The sequence below is a fragment of the Meles meles genome, chromosome 10 (assembly GCF_922984935.1).
Source record: "Meles meles chromosome 10, mMelMel3.1 paternal haplotype, whole genome shotgun sequence".
Taxonomy (NCBI): Eukaryota; Metazoa; Chordata; class Mammalia; order Carnivora; family Mustelidae; genus Meles; species Meles meles.
The window spans coordinates 76,744,944-76,766,585 of record NC_060075.1 but is presented as its reverse complement, the minus strand read 5'-3'; the positions used below and the strand labels follow the sequence as shown (position 1 = coordinate 76,766,585).

At 39.0% G+C, this 21,642-nt stretch overlaps 1 protein-coding gene across 25 annotated transcripts in view; it reads left to right on the top strand.

Moving 5' to 3' along the window:
- The window catches only part of ADAM22 (ADAM metallopeptidase domain 22), a 226,515-nt gene that overhangs the window by 17,855 nt on the left and 187,018 nt on the right, over positions 1-21,642 (top strand). For all 25 annotated transcript variants that reach the window (XM_046020360.1, XM_046020365.1, XM_046020359.1 and 22 more), the window contains exon 3: positions 16,168-16,244. In XM_046020360.1, coding sequence (XP_045876316.1) covers positions 16,168-16,244 — 77 coding nt within the window. The remainder of the gene's footprint in view (positions 1-16,167; positions 16,245-21,642) is intronic.

Below are 21,642 nucleotides of genomic sequence, written 5' to 3'. Positions count from 1 at the left end.
CAATCCTGAGATCGTTACCTGAGCCAAAATCAAGAGTTCAATGCTGGGGCACCTGGGTGGCTCAGTGGGTTAAGCCTCTGCCTTTGGCTCAGGTCATGATCTCGGGGTCCTGGGATTGAGCCCCGCATTGGGATCTCTGCTCAGCAGGGAGCCTGCTTCCCCCCTCTCTCTGCCTGCTTCTCTGCCTACTTGTGATCTCTCTGTCAAATAAATAAATGAACTCTTTAATAAAAATAATTAAAAAAAAATATAAGAGTCCAACGCTAACTGACGAAACTACCCAGACACCCCTTTAAAAGGTTTTAGAAAGTTGTATCAATATGAACCTCCTTGCATCTTTTAGCCATTAATTTTTGTTTCTTGTAGCTTTTCTGGCCATGACGTTAGAGACATTAACACGCTTGAGTTATGCACCCCTTAGCTGTTCTTTGGCATCTACAAAATCGACCATGTGAAGGTGCTTGTGAAAATTTCTTTAGGCAAGCTTTTTTTTTTTTTTTAATTTAAAAAAGCTCCTGTTTTGAAATAGTTCAAACATACAAAAAAGGTAGATAGAATAATGAGGATACACTCTTATACTCATCACACGGAATCAACACAAATTTAATAGTATTTTTTTTTAAAGAAATAAACATTATAGATTCAGTTGATGCTCTCCTGCCTTCCATTTCCTCATCCTTCTCAAGGGAAATCATTATCTCGCAATTAATGTGCATCCTTCCTGGCTTTTTTTATACTTTAGCTACATAAATATTTATCTATAAACAATATATATTACTATTTTGTGTGTTTTGTACATGTACTTGTTTGGTATCGTATATTTTTTCTACTTCTCAACATTGATTTTCAATGTCTTGTGTTGGTATAGGCAAAATAATTGAATTCTTTCCTTTTTATTTTTGTCTCAATTTCCATGTTACAAACTTACCATCATTTATTTCTTTTTATGTTAATGGTATTTATAGATTGTTTTCAAGTTATGTAGAGAAATTCTCAACTTCTCTGCATAATGCCAGATTATATAGTGATACACCAGTTTATACCCCACTGACAGTACATGAGAATTTCTGTATATCTCCATCTTCATAATCATTTGGAATGCTGATACTTAAAAACTTATAAAAATATTATGGATGCGAATGGTGTCTGTCACCATTCAAGGCTATTACAGTATCATTGACTCTATTTTCTACACTGTATAATTTTGTTTCCATAATATTAGTTCAAATATCATGTGGGATTTGTTTTCTTAAAATTGAATGAGTAACAGTGCAGCTTTATTACTTTGGGTTGGGATGTCTCTCTGCCTCAGCTGAGACCTCAGTGGTCTGTATCCTCCTCCAGGCTGTTCCCAACCAGGACATAGGCAAAGGAAGGGAGAGCAGGACACAAAGAGACTAACAGGCAGTGGGATTAAAGAGTGGACTCCAGGTTCCTAAACCAGGCTGTTACTAGAATTTGTATGTAGAACTGGATTAGAGGATGAGATGCTTTATTTTGATAGCTTGTCTTATTTTCTTTTTGAAAACCATGTCTTATTTGAAGAGCCTCAGAAGGCAAAAATTTAAAGAACAGACCATTGAGGAATAATGGCTCCCAAATTTTTATCCAAAGTAACAGTTTTTATAACAAAGTCCATTTTTTCCTGTGAAAACTTTGCATTTGCAGTGTGTTTAAGACAACAATCCTTATTTTTTTTTTAAAGATTTTACTTATTTATTTGACAGAGATCACAAGTAGGAAGAGAGGCAGGCATAATGAGAGAGAGGAGGAAGCAGGCTTCCTGCTGACCAGAGATCCTGATGTGGGGCTAGATCCCAGGACTCTGAGATCATGACCTGAGCTGAAGACAGAGACTTAACCCACTGAGCCACCCAGGTGCCCCAACAATTCTAATTTTTAATATAGTTTTTGCACTTTATTTTTTTTTAAAAATTCAAATATTTTACTTGAGAGAGAGAGCACGCATGCACACACGCACGCCAGGGCATGCACCTAATCAGGGGGAGGAGCAAAGGGGGAGGGAGAATCAGACTCCGTGCTGAGCACAGGTGCAGTGTGGGGCTCAATCTCAGGAGCTTGAGATCAGAACGTGAGCTGAAACCACGAGTCAGACACTTAATCAATGACACCACCTAGGCACCCCTTAATATAGGTTTTATTAACAACTTTTTTTTTAAGATTTTATTTATTTATTTGACAGACAGAGATATAATTCATGTACCGTAAATTTTGTGTACCTTTTAGCAGTGGCTTTTTTTTTTCAAATTTATTTATTTATTTGACAGACAGAGACGACGAGTAGGCAGAGAGGCAGGCAGAGAGAGAGGGGAAAGCTGGTTCCCCGCTGAGCATGGAACCCGATGTGGGGCTCGATCCCAGGACCCCGGGATCATGACCCGAGCTGAAGGCAGAGGCTTTAACCCACTGAGCCACCCAGGCGCCCCTGGCAGTGGCTTTTAATACAACTCTTAGTCATTCTCAGTTCTCTTTTTTCTCCTATTTGAATTATCCTATTGTTTTGGGTCACCTTGTCTACAAGCTGTGATCAGAAGCCCCTTTGCTGAGCTTTTTGTTGAAATGACTCTGCCCAGCCTTAGACATGGCCCTCAGCGCAATGGAAGAACTTCCATTTTCTTGCAGTGGATTTCCACCACATATATGCATATATGGTAAATATTTTAACACTTAATCAATCAACCATGTGTTTCTGCATTTCCAACAGTTTTCAACAAACAGGCTTTCCAGAATCTGTTATTTCAAAGTTGATTGTGTTATTTCTCTTTCTCAAGAAATAATTAGGTTAGAAGAAGTCCGTATGCTTTCATTTTAGCATCATATGCTCACTGCGGAATGTGTTCAGGAGAAGAACTCCAAATGCAGATACTGTTGCCGGTGGTACTAGCAGGGGGTGTGTGTGTCTTTGTGGAGAGTCTTCACGGACCATCCCATCTCCACAGGGCCAGTGGGTCAGTTTCAGTTCTCACCTTCCAGTGGATGAGAGAGACAGCTACACTTGTCTCTGCACCTTCTAGACTTGCTGCAGTTGGGTATTTTAGTTATGCTTCAGCCATTAATCATGCCTTTTTATAGCTCCTGTTCTCTGCATCGGGTTTTCACTAGAACTAGAGATTCTCGATTTCTCCTTTCGTCATCCTGTCTTTGAATAATGAAGGAACAGAGAAGATTGAAAATATTTCATAGACTTTGATTCTTGTTCCTTTTCTTATGAAGTTTAAACTTGCCAGCTTTGCAGTTAAAATTTTTTCCTTTTTTCCCCCCAGATTAAGGCTTAGTAATGTGTGTGTGTGCATGTATATATAGATGAGAGAGAGAGAGAAATGGAGTTATTTCTTGTGATTATATTTGTGAACTGATGTTTTAAAAATTCACTCCACAAATATTTATTGAGGGCATACTACATGGCAAACACTGTTCTGTGCCCTTGGGATACATCAGTGAATTATTTTAAGGAAAAAACCAAATACCTGATTTCCTTTTTTTTTTTTTTTAAAGATTTTATTTATTTATTCGACAGAGAGAGATCACAAGTAGATAGAGAGGCAGGCAGAGAGAGAGAGAGGGAAGCAGGCTCCCCGCTGAGCAGAGAGCCCGATGCGGGACTCGATCCCAGGACCCTGAGATCATGACCTGAGCCGAAGGCAGAGGCTTAACCCACTGAGCCACCCAGGCGCCCCGCTGATTTCCTTTTTTATGGGACTTAAATTCTAGCAGATAGATAAACACATAAAAAAATGACAAATTATATGGTATATTGGAAGGTGATGTGTACTATGGAAAAGGAGAAACATACACCATGGTAATGGGGATTGGGAATATGGGGGGGTGGGTATCATAGGTTGTAGTTTTTGATAGGGTGGTCCACTGTGTCTTACAGAGAAGTGACACTGGGAAAAAACTGGAAGGAAGTGGGGAGTTAGCCAGGCGTGTATATCAGGAAGAGCATTCCAGAATGAAAGAACAGCCGGTACAATGACCCTAAGACTGGCGTGTCTGTAAATTATGAGTAACAGTGCTGTTACTCCAAAGATTTGTGTTGGAAGGTCTCACAGAAAACTGTACTGGGGTAAATATTTGGAATTATCCATGTGTCTGGCAGTATTTTCAGTAGTATCCTGTCTTCTCAAAGGATTGTATTTTCTTACCAAAGAAGACCATACAGATTTTCACTTTGGTGTTTAAATGTAATCCATTCCCTTCTTTCTCCCCATGGTATTATGCATTTTGATTATTCTTTGCAAGGTAGCATTACTTCTGTGCAGTTAAATGTCCTCCTCTCTCATGTTTAGTACATGTGTGGCTATGGTTTACTTTCTTTGCAGGATGTTTTATTCTGTGTGGTTGGTAGGTATTTTTAGAGCTAGTGTGCCGTAAAGCTTACAAAGTAGTACATAATTTCTCCTGTACTTAAGGGATGAGTGGCATGCTTCCAACGGATCTTTGAACATATCCTGTTTCACAAATGGAGGCAAAAGCCCTAAATTGCATTAAGAGAGTTTTGTTAGCTATGTAAAAGGGAAAATAAGATGATTCAGCATTGGAACAGACCACAAATAGGGGTTGGGGAACTGTCTCAAAAACTTATAAAATAGTCTCAGCCATCATTTTTTTCAAAATAATTTCTTTTTCTTTAAAGATCTATTTATTTGTGAGAGAGAGACAAAGAGAGCATGAGCGGGAGGGGCAGAGGGAGAGGGGGAGAATCTCAAGCAGACTCTGTACAAAGTACAGCTTCCAGTGCAAGCAGACTCTGTACAAAGTACAGCTTCCAGTGAGGAGCTCAATCGCATGACCATGAGATCACGAGTAAGCTGAAACCAAGACTTGATTGCGTAATGGACTGTGCCCCCCCTAGGGGCCCCTCAAAATAGTTTTGAATAGATATATACTTTTTTCCTAACAAGTGGGAAATGAATCACTTAAGTCATTGAATTTCTCTAAAACTCCAATTCCCATCTTTCTCCCTCTGTCCTATAGGTAATGCATATTTCAAGTCCTATAGCTAAATGACGGACACACTCACTAACAAGTATTAGTTGAATAAATTGGGCATGGAATACAGGTCAGAAATTTTCAAGGACCATTAGTGGAATGCACATGCTAAGAAGGGTTATACCCTCTTAACAATGGTAGTGTTTGTAACCACTAGAGAACTAAAAGAAGCCGATAAAATAGTTTAAACTAAATGAAAGCAACCTTCATAATGGTTATATTCCTGAGAGCTCCTTCCCATTTTTGGCTAATTCCAATTTGCAAAATAACTTTTATTTATATTATTGTCAGAGAACAGTTGTCACGTTTAAATTCATAAATGAGCACATACTTTGTGCCAAGCAAGGCACTAAGTGTTGGGAATACACAGGTACTTGGTACAGAGAGTGGAGGGTGATGCAGCCATCAAGCATGAACCTCAGAGAGGGACGGAGGAATTGTCATCTGGAAGTGACAACGGGTAAGTGAGAACAAGTCCGAGTCCTGGATGTAATACAGAATTTGATTTATGTGTACTCAGACTTGTGCTACCCATGGGGTGCAGTGATAGCACTGATGGAGGTAGACTCTTCCGCGCCCCTCGTGTGTACTCAGTCTTCCCAGCAATCCTGAGGTTGGGACTGTTGTTCCCATTTACTCAACGGAGAAACCGAGGCATGGCGAGTTTAAATAACTTGCCCAATATCATTAACTTGGGGAAGGGGTGGAGGTAGAATTTGAAACAGGAAATCTGACTCTGGAATCTAGGGTCTTAGCCAGTACCCTCTGCAGCTTTTCATAAGAGATTGCTCACAGTTTTAAGACAGAGGGAAACTCTTGAGGATAAAAGCACTTTAGTGCTGGATTATTCCCTTATATGGTAGTTAAGTGTCCTTGTAGACCATTAAAATCTGTGGACAGGGACTGTATTTCCTCTAAGTCTTCTGCAGTTCTCATGGGGTCCTGCACATGGGTTCAGGAGGCGGTGTGTGGTGTGGAGATGGTAGGCCCATGCAGGGAAGACCAGATAAGGAAAAAGGGGATGGCTCGGTGGCCCTTCACTAAGGATCCTGTTCTGGGAAACATTTCAGTCAGGAGTCCCTGCCAGGAGGCAGCTTCCCAGAAACTCAGTAGGCATAGTTCAGAACCCTTACCTACACATTTCTCAGCAGTGAATAAATTCTCCTACAGCATCATTTAATAAATCAATTGAAAAATGAACTCTGTGTTACTTCAAACCTTCATTTGCTTCCACGCAACGACCCGTAAAAAACTATCATGAAATGGACAGAAAATCCGTGCCCAGGCTGTTTCCTTTGTAAAAGAGAATCAAGATATCTTGTAGGAATCCTTTCTTTAGCCCAGCATGCCAGATGCACGAAGCCCTCATTATATAAGCTCTAATTTGTGCTCAGTAGAGGCAACAACTAGAGAGTTTGTTCAGCTTCATATCAAAACACATCAGCAGCACAGAGACCCAGGTCATTTATGGAACTTCAGAAACAGTCCAGTGCCCCTGCATGTGTGCTCCTCTGTCAAGGCTGAGAGTTTAAACATAGAGAAGGAAAAATGGCTCTGCCCTAGCTGGGGGCTCCCCAGCTCCACCAGCCCACCCTAAGGAGGCCATGGCTGCTTGTGACTCTATTTATATATGCTTTCTGTTTCTCACGTGGAGGGAGTCATGTTCTATCATGCCTTTGACATGAAGTTGTTTCTAGCAAGAGCTGAGTGTATGCTGGTGAAGAGAAAAGTGGTGGGACTAAAGATTTTATTTCTTTTTATATTTAGAAAGTCTCCAATATTATGTTGTGGTTCTTTTTTGTTCGTTTGTTTTGTTTTCCTCGTGTGAATTTATGTTTCGGGGCCAAGGGATACTCTACACTCGATTCTGACGTCGTATCATTAGACACTCTTTGCTTGTCCTAATCTTGACCCTTTAGTGATGATCTGTGTTCTGTCTCCCTCTTTTAGGGCAGCAGGTATCCTTCTATTCTGGCTTTTTGGAGTCAGACTCTCTAGTTTATAGAGTTTGCTTGTATCAAGTAGTAATTATTTTTTTTTAAAGATTTTATTTATTTATTTGACAGAGGGAGATCACAAGTAGGCAGAGAGGCAGGCAGAGAGGCAGGCAGAGAGGCAGGCAGAGAGAGAGGAGGAAGCAGGCTCCATGCTGAGCAGAGAGCCCAATGCGGGGCTCGATCCCAGGACCCTGGGATCATGACCTGAGCTGAAGGCAGAGGCTTTAACCCACTGAGCCACCCAGGCACCCCTCAAGTAGTAATTATTTTCGAGGTTACAGTTGGCTACAGTCTTTCCTTACCATAACGCACAGTGGATAATGTGACTTGATTGGTTGAATTTTCTGTCGCTTCTCATAACAGTCTTGCTTTCAGACATGATTTACAATCTGTATATTTTTAAAAGGCATTTCACTTTTCTAGGGGAGTTGTTTAGTGGTAAAGATTAGGTGACAAAAATGACCTATTTATTGCTAGGGCTAATAGTGACTGACTCCAATAAATGAAAAAAGTATAAGAGTAATTGCTAGAGTTTCTCTCATTACCCTTATCCAACAGAATAATTTCATTATTTTGTTACCTCTTTGATTTTTCCTGGTAACATGTTTGAAAAATTGTACTTACTTAATTTCTTTAGATTTTGATGCTTTGAAGTTAGCATTCCCAAAAGATTACAGACTAGATACATGTAATGCTGCACTATATAACAAAAATTTTCCTACTGGGCTTTTGTGTTTCCTCTCAAACACACATCATGGATGGATTATGAGAGTTTTCCTGTAACATGAGGGCAAGGAGTTATTCTTCAAAGCAGTTTGGAGACATCAGCTGGTGGTATGTGAATCATACTACCAGTTTAAAAATCTGGGGGGCAGATTCATGTCATACTAAACCTCTATAACAGCTTCTTGCTATGTTCTAACCTGTGCGTGCATGGGAAGATTCCATGATTTGAGATGTGGTTTCCTCAGAGATGGCTGCTAATGTTTTCTTTCTCTCACACAAATTTGCCTTTCTTCCTTTCCTTCCTAGTTGTGGTAAGATGGCAAGTGTATTCTTCATATCAATCTTCGTTCTAACTACTTGAGCAACAAACAAACAAAAAGAAATATTTTCAGGGGTTCTTGTCTCTGGAATTCTCTCATTTGGTGTCCTCGTGAAGAAAGCCCTTGGTGGGTGGGTGACAAGTTTCAGAAGAAAAGCATCTTTTGAATATCTTTGCCATTAGAAACTTACTGCCTATTTTTTTTTTTTCTTTTAAGCGGGAGTTTTGTTTTTGCAATATTTTACTTGCTTATTTCTTCACTGTGTTCTTGGAAAATTTGTGGACAGTGGAGATAATGTTAGGAAGTTAGGAATCTGGTCCTTTTACAGTTTAGCGTATGTATGTGTAAGTTTATGCATGTGCAGGAAGCCCTCCAAAGTTTACATAGTTTTAGTCTTTAGTTCTAGGGGAGAAAAATCCTTTTGATCCCATGCGAATTTGCTTCCCAAGGAAAATGCTATGGAATTCTTATGTGCCATCTAGTCATCATGGGATTTTGTTCAGTATTATTTCTGATTTTTCTTTCCTTGAATACTTGGAGCTGACCCATTAGTGGAAATGAGCCATAACTCTCAGATGTCTCTAATATCTTCGCAAAGAAGATGAAATTAAGCAAGCAAGCAAACAAAAGTCCATTGACATACCAGCACTGAGTGAAGTGAATCTTGATGTGAAGAACTCACCATTCTTACTTTTGTTCTTTGGACTTGGCCTGTTTCCGATGTTGCCTCCAGGAGAGACTGGGACCCAGCTGGCAAGAGACAACCCTTATTTGGAGGCCTGCTTTTAAAATGATCTGACATAGAGCGGAACTGACTAGTTATTCATTTGATAATGTGACAGCTTAACTGTTTACTGATTTTCCCCTCCTCTGCTCTTTTTACCTGTCTTTTACTTAGCTTTCAGTAGTTACATTATTCTTTGTAACAAGCTGTTATATACTTTCACCATAAACAAAAATTTTTAAGTGTTTTTCTCACAGCATTCCGTAACTTATACTCCTTTCAGTTCACATTTGGGGAAAAGCAAGATGAAGTATAGGAAGATTTCATAACTCACTCTTAAATATCGAGTCCCTAGTGGGACCAGGAAGACCTGTCATCTTTTTCCCCAACTTTCTTGCAGTAAGGAAGAGTATCTGTTTTCCAGGGCTGATTCATCTCTTGTCTGCTCCTTTTGTCTGCTGATTTTGTCGCATCCAAACATTGGGGTTCCTTGCACTCAGATTTAATTACAGCTCAATAGCACTACATATTATATTGTTCTCAGGTTGCTAAAGGTCTTAGAGGCCTTCTCTGACTTCAGAATTACACGAATAAGCGTTTCCTGTTCAGGCCTTAAATGAAGACCTAGTAATGGGCGGTTAATGGCCAAGATGATGGAGAGACTGATTTATCAGAAGATAGCTGGAGCATAAATAGGTAATGAGGCTGCCTGACTTCCAGAATGGAGATGAGAATATCAAGGCTGATTGGTGCCTATGTCAGCACAGTCTCTCTGCCTCTAGTTGTTGGAGCAGGGGCTACTGGAGAGAAGGGCCCATGGCGGTCAAGAAATCAAAGCCTTCAGGGCTTCCAGGGTCACCAGAACTGGAAACTTCAGCCAGGGAAATCAGAGAATGCTTGTCAAGGATTCATTAAAGAAAGTTGTGTGTGTGTGTTTGTGTGTGTGTTATATATGGCTTCACCTAGAGTTTCCTCGATGGGGAGATTTATATGGCATAATATCTATCCTTGGCTCATCCACCCCAAAACAAGGGTATGTCCCATTGAGTGAACAAGTTTGCATCAATGTAAAATTTTTCATATCAATTAAAGTCAGTGCAAGAACTGGCATTTGAGTTGGAGACCAAGTTCAGCTAGAGGGGAAAACCATGAGAACTGGTTACGTGTTAGGCTCACACATGTTAGCTCTGCACAGAATTCCACTTACTAACTCACTAACCAAGGGAACACTATCCGGCTGCTGTGGCCCAACAAATAGTAGAATGAGGAATCTTAATGTTAATAGATGTGTCTCCTTGAGATCTTTTGTCACAAGTTCACATAAGGCCATGGAGTAATTACAGTGAGATTCTGGTGATTTTTCAATTGGCCTTTTCTGTTGTAGAAAAAGAAAGAGATAATATATGCAAGTGATTATTGGTATTTTGTTTTTTACTGATCTCAAGGTATATTAGATGCCAGGAATTACACTTGTATTTTTTTTTTTAAACTAACTTGAAGTGAATAGTAAAGTATTTTGGATGCAGAAAAGCTAAAGATTCTGTTACATGTATTAAAGACTTCTTTTTAATAATGTTAATTACTTTCACAGTTACTGGGTTACACAATGCCATTTGACTGGTAATACTCCTACCCCCATTGGTATTCATTGATTCATTATTCAAGTTGGGCTTAATTAAAAACCCAAACTTCCTTGTCTTTCTCTTTGTGTCAAAGTTCTGATTCTCCCATGAAAGTTTCAGTGTCAACTTAGCTTTAAAAAAATGGTTATGAATAAAGCAGTCTTGAAAGGTTCATTTGTACTTACTTGATCTTTCGGATATGTAGGTTGGCCCTGGTTCATGGGCTCTAGCCGATGCAAGGAGAGAAAGGCTGCCAAGAGGCAAAATGCACAGGAGCATGGGGTTATGTTAGCTTCACATTGAAATTTCAGCTGTTACCCATGAATAATAAATAGGCCTCAATCTGGGAATTTATAGCAGGTTCTTCTGGTCCTAAAATTCTGTGATTCATTTTTGAAATTTGAATTTAAAATTATCCTTACATAATTTTATTGGTTTATTACGTTTTCTTGCCATCTGGATAGTTATTTTATATCTTCCGATGTTTTTCTCTCAATCTTTTGTTTCACAGCTCCTAGAGAGGTCAGCGTCAGTGCTGTCTCAGTCCTTAAGACACACACATACACTCACACATTTTGCCATGCCTATGTAACTTTTTTTCATTAAAAGATGAATTTCTATGTCTACTTTAAACTAATTCTTAATTTCTTAGGTTGTGATCAGATTGGCCTCAGAGCATGTGCTCTGTGTCCGATGTGGTAACGCTATTGCTTGTTCTAGTGAAAACAGAGTTCTAAACACTGTTTTTCATCATTTAATTTTCTTTTCATATGCTTTAAAAATGTTCTTTAGAACATTTTAGTGACTCTAAAAATGCTCCTGTTATAATAATTACTCCTAAGAACCTAGTAAAACCTGCAAGCACCTCCACGCTGCAGAATGAAAACTGGGATGAAGCATGCTGCCAACAGCCTCTGCTACCAAGCAGTGTGACTTTGCAAATGACATTTGCCCACAATGGCCTGTTTTCTTCTCTGTAAAATAAAGATGATGTATTATATGAACTTTAAGAGTTTTCTCCATATTATTGTATGATCCTGAATCATTTGATTAATAGTTTTTGTAATCGCAAATCATTCTTTTTTTTTTTTTTTTTTTTCAGATTTTATCTATTTATTTGAGAGAGAGAGTGAGTGAGAGAGAACATGAGCTGGGTAAGGGGCAGAGGGAGAAGCCGACTTCCTGCCGAGCAGGGAGCCCGATGCAGGGCTCAGTCCCCTGACTCCAGGATCATGACCTGAGCTGAAGGCAGCTGCTTAACTGACTGAGCCACCCAGGCTTCCCAAGATAGCAAATCATTCTTATGTAGTAATTTGAAAGAATGCATTTCTGCAAAATACATTTTTTATATATCTCTGAGAGCCATTATTACATTTTAGCATTCAAATGGAAGTTAATAAGTATTAGAATTTTTGTTTGGCAATATATGATAGCATCCACCCCCCCCCCAAAAGGGGAAAATCCTGATATTATACTAGTTCTCTCTTCTCAAACATTTCATTTTCATTTGAACTAAAAAGGCAGGGTCTAAGATTAACTTTCTGAGAACCATCTTGGCTCACATTGATGGTGTTGGCCAAGAAGCTAGATTGTTAATACAGCATGAAGTCAGTGTAATACTACTTAATTTTTTCTCCAAGATAACCTAAAGGCATAAACATATTTGTTCTCTTTGGCCTGCTTCTTAAAGTCAAACATGGGGAAGGCAGGTTCCAGAAAGAGAGAAGGCCACACAGAATCAAGGAAACCATGCTAACATTTGTTTCAGCAATCACCACTGCAAGTTTGGTTTGGCCAGCAGTCTTGAGTTTGGAGTTTGATCCTTGTGCCTTCATGAATGTCTGAGCTCCAGCTGTGAGATTGGTTTTAACCAACCAGTGGAAGAGAATGACATTGTACCACTGGTCAAATCAGCTCTTTATGGCAACTGCTTTTCTTAATGTTCATGTACATGGCCAGTGATGCTGTATTGGGTTTCCCATTGCTGCTGTAAAACATTACCACAAACTTAATATTATAAAACAACAAAAATTAATTTTCTTACAATTCTGTAGATGAGAAGCCTGGAATGGGTTTTGCAAAGCTAAAATTCAGGTGTTGGCAATACTGGGTTCCTCTAGCAGAGGATATTCCTTGCCTTTTCCAGTATCTAGAGGCTTCCAGTATTCATTGGCATATGGCTTTTGCTTCACCTTATTCTAATTCCTATTTCCATCATTATGTCTCCTCTGACTCTGACCTTTCTAAGACTCTGGTCTTACAAGGACTCTTGATTAGATTGGGCCCATCTGGATAACCCAGGATACTCTCTCCATCTCAAGGTACTTAAATTTGTCACATATGCTAATTACCTTTTGCCACATAAGATAATATGTTCATAGGTTTCTGGGATTAGAGTGCGGGCATCTTTAGGGCCATTATTCCATCTACTACAGATTCCTTTTACTCACTCATGTGTCACATAGATGGCAGATCCTCCCAGAGCCTTCTAGGACCACCTAGAATCCAACCCTGGTCACCTGTTTACCATGTTTTATTACATCTGGGAATAATGTATTTATTTTCTCAGTTTATTTTTTATTGTTCATCCTCTGTCATTTTATTTGTTACTTTCTGTCTTCCTTCCCTAGAAAATAAGCTCCACTAACAGAGAAACGTGGTCCGTTTTCTTCACTAAATCAGAAAAGCTCCCAGCACTTGCTAGACTCTCAGAAGGTTTTTGTTGAGTGAATCAATCTGTATACAGACGAAGGAAACTTGCCTGAGATTAAAACAATATTAATATACTGTTGTTCCTGTTACTATCAATAATGCAAGCGTTTTTTACTAAACAGCAGTTACACATGCTGTCAATAGGTTTTCTTTTGAATTTAAGTAATGCGTTTCTCTTTGGGACACATGCGAGATCAATAAAATAAGATACTAGCTGTTGTAAACTGAAGATGCAGGAAAAAAAAAACGTAAGAATTACATGAAGTGGGTATAAACAATAAGTATCTTGCTGAGAAAGAACGGTAATGTTATCTTGATCCCTACGCTGAATCAGGATACCGTGATGAATAGCATGGGGCCTCTCCCCTATTCACCCCAGTTATGTGCCAAGAAAGAATGGAGAGAAGAGAAGTTTTAATGGAGACGTCATTTCTGGTAAGCAGCACTTTCCGCAGGCTGTTCCAAAACATGGTTGTTAGCACTTCAGGAAATTCAGAAAGCTTTTAGACAAAAGGAAAGCCATCATCCATTGATGTGGCATTAAGAACAACGTTGATGGAAGGAATGCATTTCTATAGGCAGGTAATTTTTTTTTTTAAGATTTTATTTATTTATTTGACAGAGAGAGTTCACAAGTAGGCAGAGAGGCAGGCAGAGAGAGAGAGAGAGAGAGAGAGGGAAGCAGGCTCCCTGCCGAGCAGAGAGCCCGATGCGGGACTCGATCCCAGGACCCTGAGATCATGACCTGAGCTGAAGGCAGCGGCTTAACCCACTGAGCCACCCAGGCGCCCACTATAGGCAGGTAATTTATAGCTGTTCCATTTTTGTTCGTTTCTGTATCCAGGTGACTGATAAAACAAACCCTCAAATGAGTTAGCCAGGAAATACTTATCGAGTACCTGACTCGGGTCACTACTGAGGCCCTCGTATGATAGTGAACAGTACTGAGGAGGAGGAGAGGTGGTGGTTGGAAAAGACTGGGAAGACTTCATGGAGGAGGAGTGTTTAGATTGAACCATGTCTCCTCCAAAATTCCTGTGTTGAAGCCCTAACCCCTGCTGTGACTCTGGAGATAAGACCTTTACAGATGTAACTGAGGTTAAATGAGGTAATTAGGGTGTGCCATGTGTGCACCTGTGTAGAGAAAAGGCTGCGTGAGGACAGTGAGAAGCCAAGGAGAGAGGTCCTGGGAGAATCCAAATCTGCCTACCCCTTGATATTATAGTTGCAGCCTCCAAAACTATGAGAAAGTAAATTTCTGTTGTTGAAGCCTCCTCGTCTGTAGTACTTTGTTGTGACAGCCTTAAGAGACTGATACAAAGAGGAGCTTGAGCTACATTTTGAAGGATGGATAGGGGCCATTTCTGGGAAATGACCTTGGTGAAGATCACTGTCCAAGGGTCTGGTTCAGAAAGGCGCTCCACAGAAGTGATGGATAAAAGGCACCAAAAAAAGCTGGAATGCACCCGGCTTGTTGAATTAAAGTGTAGAAGGGAGAATTGACCACAGATAGGGTATGGGTGTATCCTTGGGGACTTGTGTGCCATTATGTCTAGGCTGGGGAGAGGTGACCGTGGAGGATCTTGATATCCAGGGAGAGAAAATTTGTATTTGGTACAGTAGAAAATCTGGAGCTTACATTTGGGTTTTGGTAAAGAGTCAATTTTAGATCAGGGAGAGTATGATCTGTGGCAGATATGGGAAGAGCAAGGTGTGGTTTCAAAAACTGTAAGAAGTGAAAAAAGCCAGAGTTTGGTGATAGCCTGGGTATTACCTGGGAAGAACGGGGAGTTAAAGTTGAATGATTAATGAGGTAATGAGGCTGAGAGGTATCCAAACAGTTCTTCATTCTTGGGGTTACATGGGGATTGGAATGTGTTAGCAAATGAGGTATGGTGTTCTTCTACCTCTACTTCTTTCAAATACTTTAAAAGACAAGAATTCTCTTTTCTTTCCAAAAGGCTTTATTATTATCAGTTAAGCTCTCTCCTTTAACCTGATACCATAAACTTACTATGTGTGAAAATCCCAGGGATAATTGATGTGCCCTAATGGCCCACAGAATCCTAGGGTGTTTCTTTTTTTTAAGATGTGCTGGTTCTCTGAGAACAGTAACACCAACTGCCTCATGTACTACTTAAATACGGTTGCTCAGATGGTTTTTATCTATAAAATCGTGTTTGTTTTATTCTCACTGTTGGAATTATACATGTTTATTTTAGAAATTTGGATACTAGAGAAATATAAACAAAAAATTTAATTCATAGGCCTACTGATTATCTATAGCTACAGTTAATATTTGGAGAATCAAACAATAAATGGTTTTGTTTCCTTCTTTTCAGTTAATGCATGTGATTATTCAGTATGTTAATATTGGTGTTATTGGTAACATTACATTTTTTTTTTTAGAGTCCCTTGTGATTTTCTCTGGGAGTTCCTAGAGTAACATAGGAAATGGTAATTTTTTTTTTCCTTAACAAATTTTCGTAGGTGATATTTTCAGTAGTTAGCAGAGATTGAGTTTTGCTCTAAAAAGATGTGGAGACGTCTATGAAATTATGTTTGGCAAATTAGAACTGAAATATTTTTTTAAAGTATGTATTTCAGATAGGATTAAAAAGGGGTTTTTTTTGTTTTTGTTTTAGATTTAGATATCTTCCTTGTAAATAGCTCATATCCATTTTATTATTTTACTCTTAAATTGAACATATTTTTCCCTCTTTTTTAATGTACAAAGTTTAATTTTAAAGGAGCCTATCATATAATATAGAGTAAAATGGATGAAGCACAGTCTTCTTGGAAATGAACTGTTTAGCCACTTGAGTAAACCAGAAAGGTAGGGTACTTGCCCTCTGGGGTGAGGTAGTACTTTACTTCAGATGGGTGAATGCTTGGCTTCTAAGAAGGTGTGGATTTTACTTTTTTCCTTTACTCTCCATGCTGAAACTGTTTTCTAATTTATGATATTATAAACCTTTTTGATCATAAGAAATGCTTATTGTCTGATTGCTGTGGCTGAATAGTAAGTACCTTTCATCTTTTTGATATTGCAGTTGACTCATGTTGACCAGGCGAGCTTCCAGGTTGATGCCTTTGGAACATCCTTCATTCTTGATGTCATGCTAAACCAGTAAGTCCTTGTTGAGCTGCATTCCCTTTGGTCAGATACACATTCAAACCACTTTTATAACCTTTTGTAAAGTTTTGTTTTCTTACGATAATTTACTTCATCTTCCTGTATCAGTTCAATAACTACATTTAAAACTTTTGTATTTATTGTAAGTTATAAAGTCTAGCAAATAACAGGAAATGGATATCCATTTGAAATTGAACAGCTGTAACAGATTTAAGAAAGTAATGTGGAGGTCAAGACTTACTCCAATATTTTGCATAAGAATATATCTGACCTAAGTTCCTATGAATGCAATAAATTGTAAAAATAATATTTTGGGTATTAAAATGTCTTTCTTTAGAACAGCAGATGTGTGACCCCTAGTAATGGCATTAGGTGCATTGATTTGGGAGTCAGTTTCTTTGAGGTTAAGGGTACTGTGATTATTTTATAAATATGATGAAATTTTGGAAATTCTGTTTTTCAGTTTCGTTAGATACCCTTCAAGTGTTCATTAGCCACATTGGCTAGTGGTTACCTTATGGGATAAGGCAGAACATTTCTATCACCGCAAAAGGTTCTGTTGAGCAATACTGGTTTACAATTCTTTTGGGGAATGGGCATATATGACCTGTTAAGATTATTGAGCTAGGTCAGTCAGTATTTGGAAAGAGAATTCACATCTTCCTTTTAGATTCCAGACCATGTCCAATGGATTAATTTAATAATTAGTCTTACTAGTATCCTAGTTTTTGAAGAATTTGTTTTACAAAATGTTACAATTCCATCTTTTATGTTAATGTTTAAGCCATGTATTAGTTCATTTTTTGTCTTTTTTTTTTTTACATTTTATGTATTTATTTATTTGAGAGAGGAAGAGAGTCGGGGGGGCAGGCAGAGAGGGGGAGGCAGAGAATCTCAAGCAGGAGACACCCTGAGTGTAGAGTGCAGAGCCCTTGCGGAATTTGATCTCACAGCCTGGATATCATGACCTGAGCCAAAACCAGGAGTCGGTCGCTTAACTGACTGAACCACCCAGGTGTTCCTAGTTTATTTTTTAAGTTGTCTCATAGATACCTTTTTTAAGTATGTCTCCCCTCTCTTCATATTTTTGTAGCTCACAAACAACTTAAACACTGAAACGCATTGTTTTAGGTGGAAGGTGACTTTTTGCGTGATCCATTAATCCATTAATTAATCATCCATTAATGATTAATGATCATTAATAGGAATTGTTTGTTCTTTGATCATGTATATTTCTAAAATGTAACATAAACTTTAAAAAAAAGTAACATGGGGTACCTAGGTGGCTCAGTCCTTTGGGTGGCCTACTCATGATTTCAGCTCTGGTCATGATCTTGGGGTCATGGGATTGAGCCCTGCATCCGGCTCCATGCTCGGTGGGGAGTTGGCTTGGAGTTCTTTCTCTCCCTCTTCCTCGCCACCGTCCCCCTGCCCCCGGCTCATGCATGCATGCACACACACACTCTCTCTCTCTTTTTAAAGTAGATAAATAAATCTTTAAAAAAAGAAAGAAAATGTAACATTAACTATTTCTATGCTTATTAAAATACAATTTATTGCTTGTTTTTAAAATTAATGGTTTAGAACATATATAATTAAATGCTTTGTACCACACGCTATTTAATCTAATTTCATAGAGCATAAGATTGTGTTAGTGTGATTTGTATCTTATATTCCTGCTTGATGTAAATGCCCTAAAACTTTCATGCTTAAGTGACTCATTGTGGTTTTTCAGCAAGTTTGATATAAAGTTTTTAAAAGCTAATTATAAACGAATGCATGCTCCTTAGAAAAGTAATGATAAAGTAGCAAAAACAGTTTCACAAATTGTACCACATAGGAATGGATTACCCTGTTTATTTTTTATTTTTATGTTTTTTAGAGAGAAAGAGAGTGTGTGCAAGCAGGAGGGCAGAGAGGTGCAGCGGGAGAGGGGGAGAGAGAATCTTAAACAGGTTCCTTGCTGAGTGCAGAGCAACTGTAGCGCTTGATCTCCACACTGAGATCATGACCTGAGATAAAATCAAGAGTCAGACACTTAACCTACTGAGCATGCAGGGACCCCAGATTGCCCTATTTTACATTGTAACCGTCTCTGCCCTCATTCCCTTATCAACCTTACTACCTACGCTCCCCTACTTCATTTTTAAGACAATATTCATTGCCATTTAATATATGGGTTGACTCATATGAAATCACCATTTTTGCAGGTCAAAAAGTTCAAATACCAGCACTGTCTTAGGGTCAATTAATATTTCTATATTTTAATTACTTATTTTGTTTATTATCTTTTTCCTCCCACTAGAATGTAAGCATCTTGAGGGCAGAGATTTTCTTTCCTTCCTTGCTCTCTTTTCCTTCCTCTATGTACTGAATTCCAGGCTGGGAAGCCATATAAACTTAGAGAACTTAGAAAGGCTGGAATCCACCAGGACACGGAGAAGGCAGATAAGGATGGAGGTTGTCAACTGGGGAGAAGGCAAACAGCAAAAAAGAAACTGAGGATAAGTGTTTGGGACTAGCTTCCAAAAACTGAGCATCTATATATAGGTGTGATTTGGGAAAACCTTGGTTTTTAGTTCATTGACTCTTTCCTATCCCTCCTTTATTAATTATTATTTTTTGCATTTAAAAAAATTTTTATTTATATTTAAATTTCTTTTCAGTGTTCCAGAATTCATTGTTTATGCACCACACCCAGTGCCCCATGAAATGCATGCCCTCCATAATACCCACAACCAGGCTCACCCAACCTCCCACCCTCCTCCCCTCCAAACCCCCAGTTAGTTCCTCAGAGAGCACAGTCTCTCATGGTTCATCTCCCTCTCCAATTTCCCCAACTCCCTTCTCCTCTCCATCTCCCCATATCCTCTGTGTTATTCCTTATGCTCCACAAATAAGCGAAACCATATGATAATTGATTCTCTCTGCTTGACTTATTTCACTCAGCATAATCTCCTCCTGTCCCGTCCATGTTGATACAAAAGTTGGGTATTCAACCTTTCTGATGGAGGCATAATACTCTATAGTATATACGGACCATATCTTCTTTATCCATTCGTCTGTTGAAGGGCATCTTGGTTCTTTCCACAGTTTGGCGACCGTGGCCATTGCTGCTATGAACATTGGGGTACAGATGGCCCTTTTCACTACATCTGTATTTTTGGGGTAAATACCCAGTAGTGAAGTTGCAGGGTCGTAGGGTAGCTCCATCTTTAATTTCCTAAGGAATCTCCAGACTGTTTTCCAAAGTGGCTGCACCAACTTGCATTCCCACCAACAGTGTAAGAGGGTTCCCCTTTCTCCACATCCTCTCCGACACTTGTTGTTTACTGTCTTGTTAATTTTGGCCATTCTAACTGGTGTAATATGGTATCTCAATGTGGTTTTGATTTGAATCTCCCTGATGGCTAGTGATGATGAACATTTTTTCATGTGTCTGTTAGCCATTTGTATGTCTTCATTGGAGAAGTGGCTGTTTATGTCTTCTGCCCATTTTTTGACATGATTGTCTGTTTTGTGTATTTTGAGTTTTTTTTTAAAGATTTTATTTATTTATTTGGCAGACAGAGATCACAAATAGGCAGAGAAGCAGGCAGAGAGAGAGGAGGATGCAGGCTCCCTGCTGAGCAGAGAGCCCAATGCGGGGCTCAATCCCAGGACCTTGGGTTCATGACCTGAGCTGAAGGCAGAGGCGTTAACCCACTGAGCCACCTAGGCGCCCCTGTGTATTTTGAGTTTTAATTTTATTTAATTTTTTCAACAGGAGAAAAGTCTAATTTAGTAGCATAAGTAGGGGAAGTCCACACTTTGAAATTCCCTCCCATTCTTCCTTTAAATCACTATTTCTGTGGATAGCCCAGCCTTGGTTTCTGGTTCCTGACATTTGTAAAACCTTGATTTTCAGTTCTCAAAAAAGAAAGGATATTTATTCATGTCACTTCTGCCCCAAACCACCTCATTCCTTTGGAGAAATCTCTCCGCGAAACATTCTGTTCCTAAGGAGAAACACATATGGGCCATACTTATCAGAGCATGGATACTCTGGAATACTAAGTGTAGAGCAGAATTTCTTTCGCGATACTGGCAAAAACCTCCCATTGGGCATTTTTCCTCTTACTGCAGCAGAGATTTAGAATTGCAAGAAGTACGGAGTATATATAAAGACAGAGTATAAAATAATAACATAAATGGAAGTTCTTGGGCTAAGGAATATCCAGTGGTTTGGTTTTTTTTGTTGTTGTTGTTTGTCTGTTTTGGTTTTTGCCTAGGATCTTTATTACACATAGGTGGCAGATAGCTGATTTCTTTAAGCTTTAAGAGCCAGGATGAGTCGATAAAAAGTTTTTTTTTTTTTAAGATTTTATTTATTTATTTGACAGACAGAGATCACAAGACAAGTAGGCAGAGAGGTAGGCAGAGAGAGAGGAGGAAGCAGGCTCCCCTGCTGAGCAGAGAGCCTGATGTGGGGCTCGATCCCAGGACCCTGAGATCACGACCTGAGCTGAAGGCAAAGGCTTTAACCCACTGAGCCATCCAGGTGCACCAATAAAAAGCTTTTTAAAAAATTTTTGTGAGAAATGTTTTTATTTCATCGTTCCAGTTTACATATTGTCTTGGGGTTGTGTTGGTTAAAAATCAAATATACTCTTTTTTTATTTTTTATTTTTTTAAGATTTTATTTATTTGATAGAGAGAGAGCACAAGCAGGGGGAGCTTCAGGCAGATGGAGAGGGAGAAGCAGACTTCCCACTGAACAGGGAGCCCGAAGTGGGACTTGATCTCAAGACCCTGGAATCATGACCTGAACCAAAAGCAGACCCTTAACCATCTGAGCCACCCAGGCACCCTTGAATATACTCTTTTTAAAAGCTATTTTTCTTATGAAACAATTCTAGGGCTGTGGAACTGGTAGAGGGTTTTTTGGTTTATTTGTTTGTCTTTTTGTTTTCAAACTGGAGGCAGATAAAGTAGGTCTACGTGTAGCTGGATTCCAGTTGCAGAATGGATCCAGTAATATACATTTCAGATTGAAATGGAAGGAAAAGTATCATTACATAATATTTCTTCTGAATGTTCAGTACAAAAGTTATCTATAACTATATTATATAAGTTCAACCTATGGGTTGTAATTTCTACAGAAGGCAGATAAAGAATATGGAATGTTTACACATGAAAAGCACAGCCAATTCCTGTTTTGCCAAGCGATTTTTAGTTCTTTCATGAGGTCACACAGTTGTGAAATTTCACTGTTTAATAAATATATTTTAAAAACCCAAACTTATGGCCTAGCCTGGTCAAAGTAGACCCAAGGCCACACTGGACCTTTTCAGAGATCAGTGACTGGTATTATACTTTATTGTGAAACATTCCAGAGAAAGAGAAATGAAGA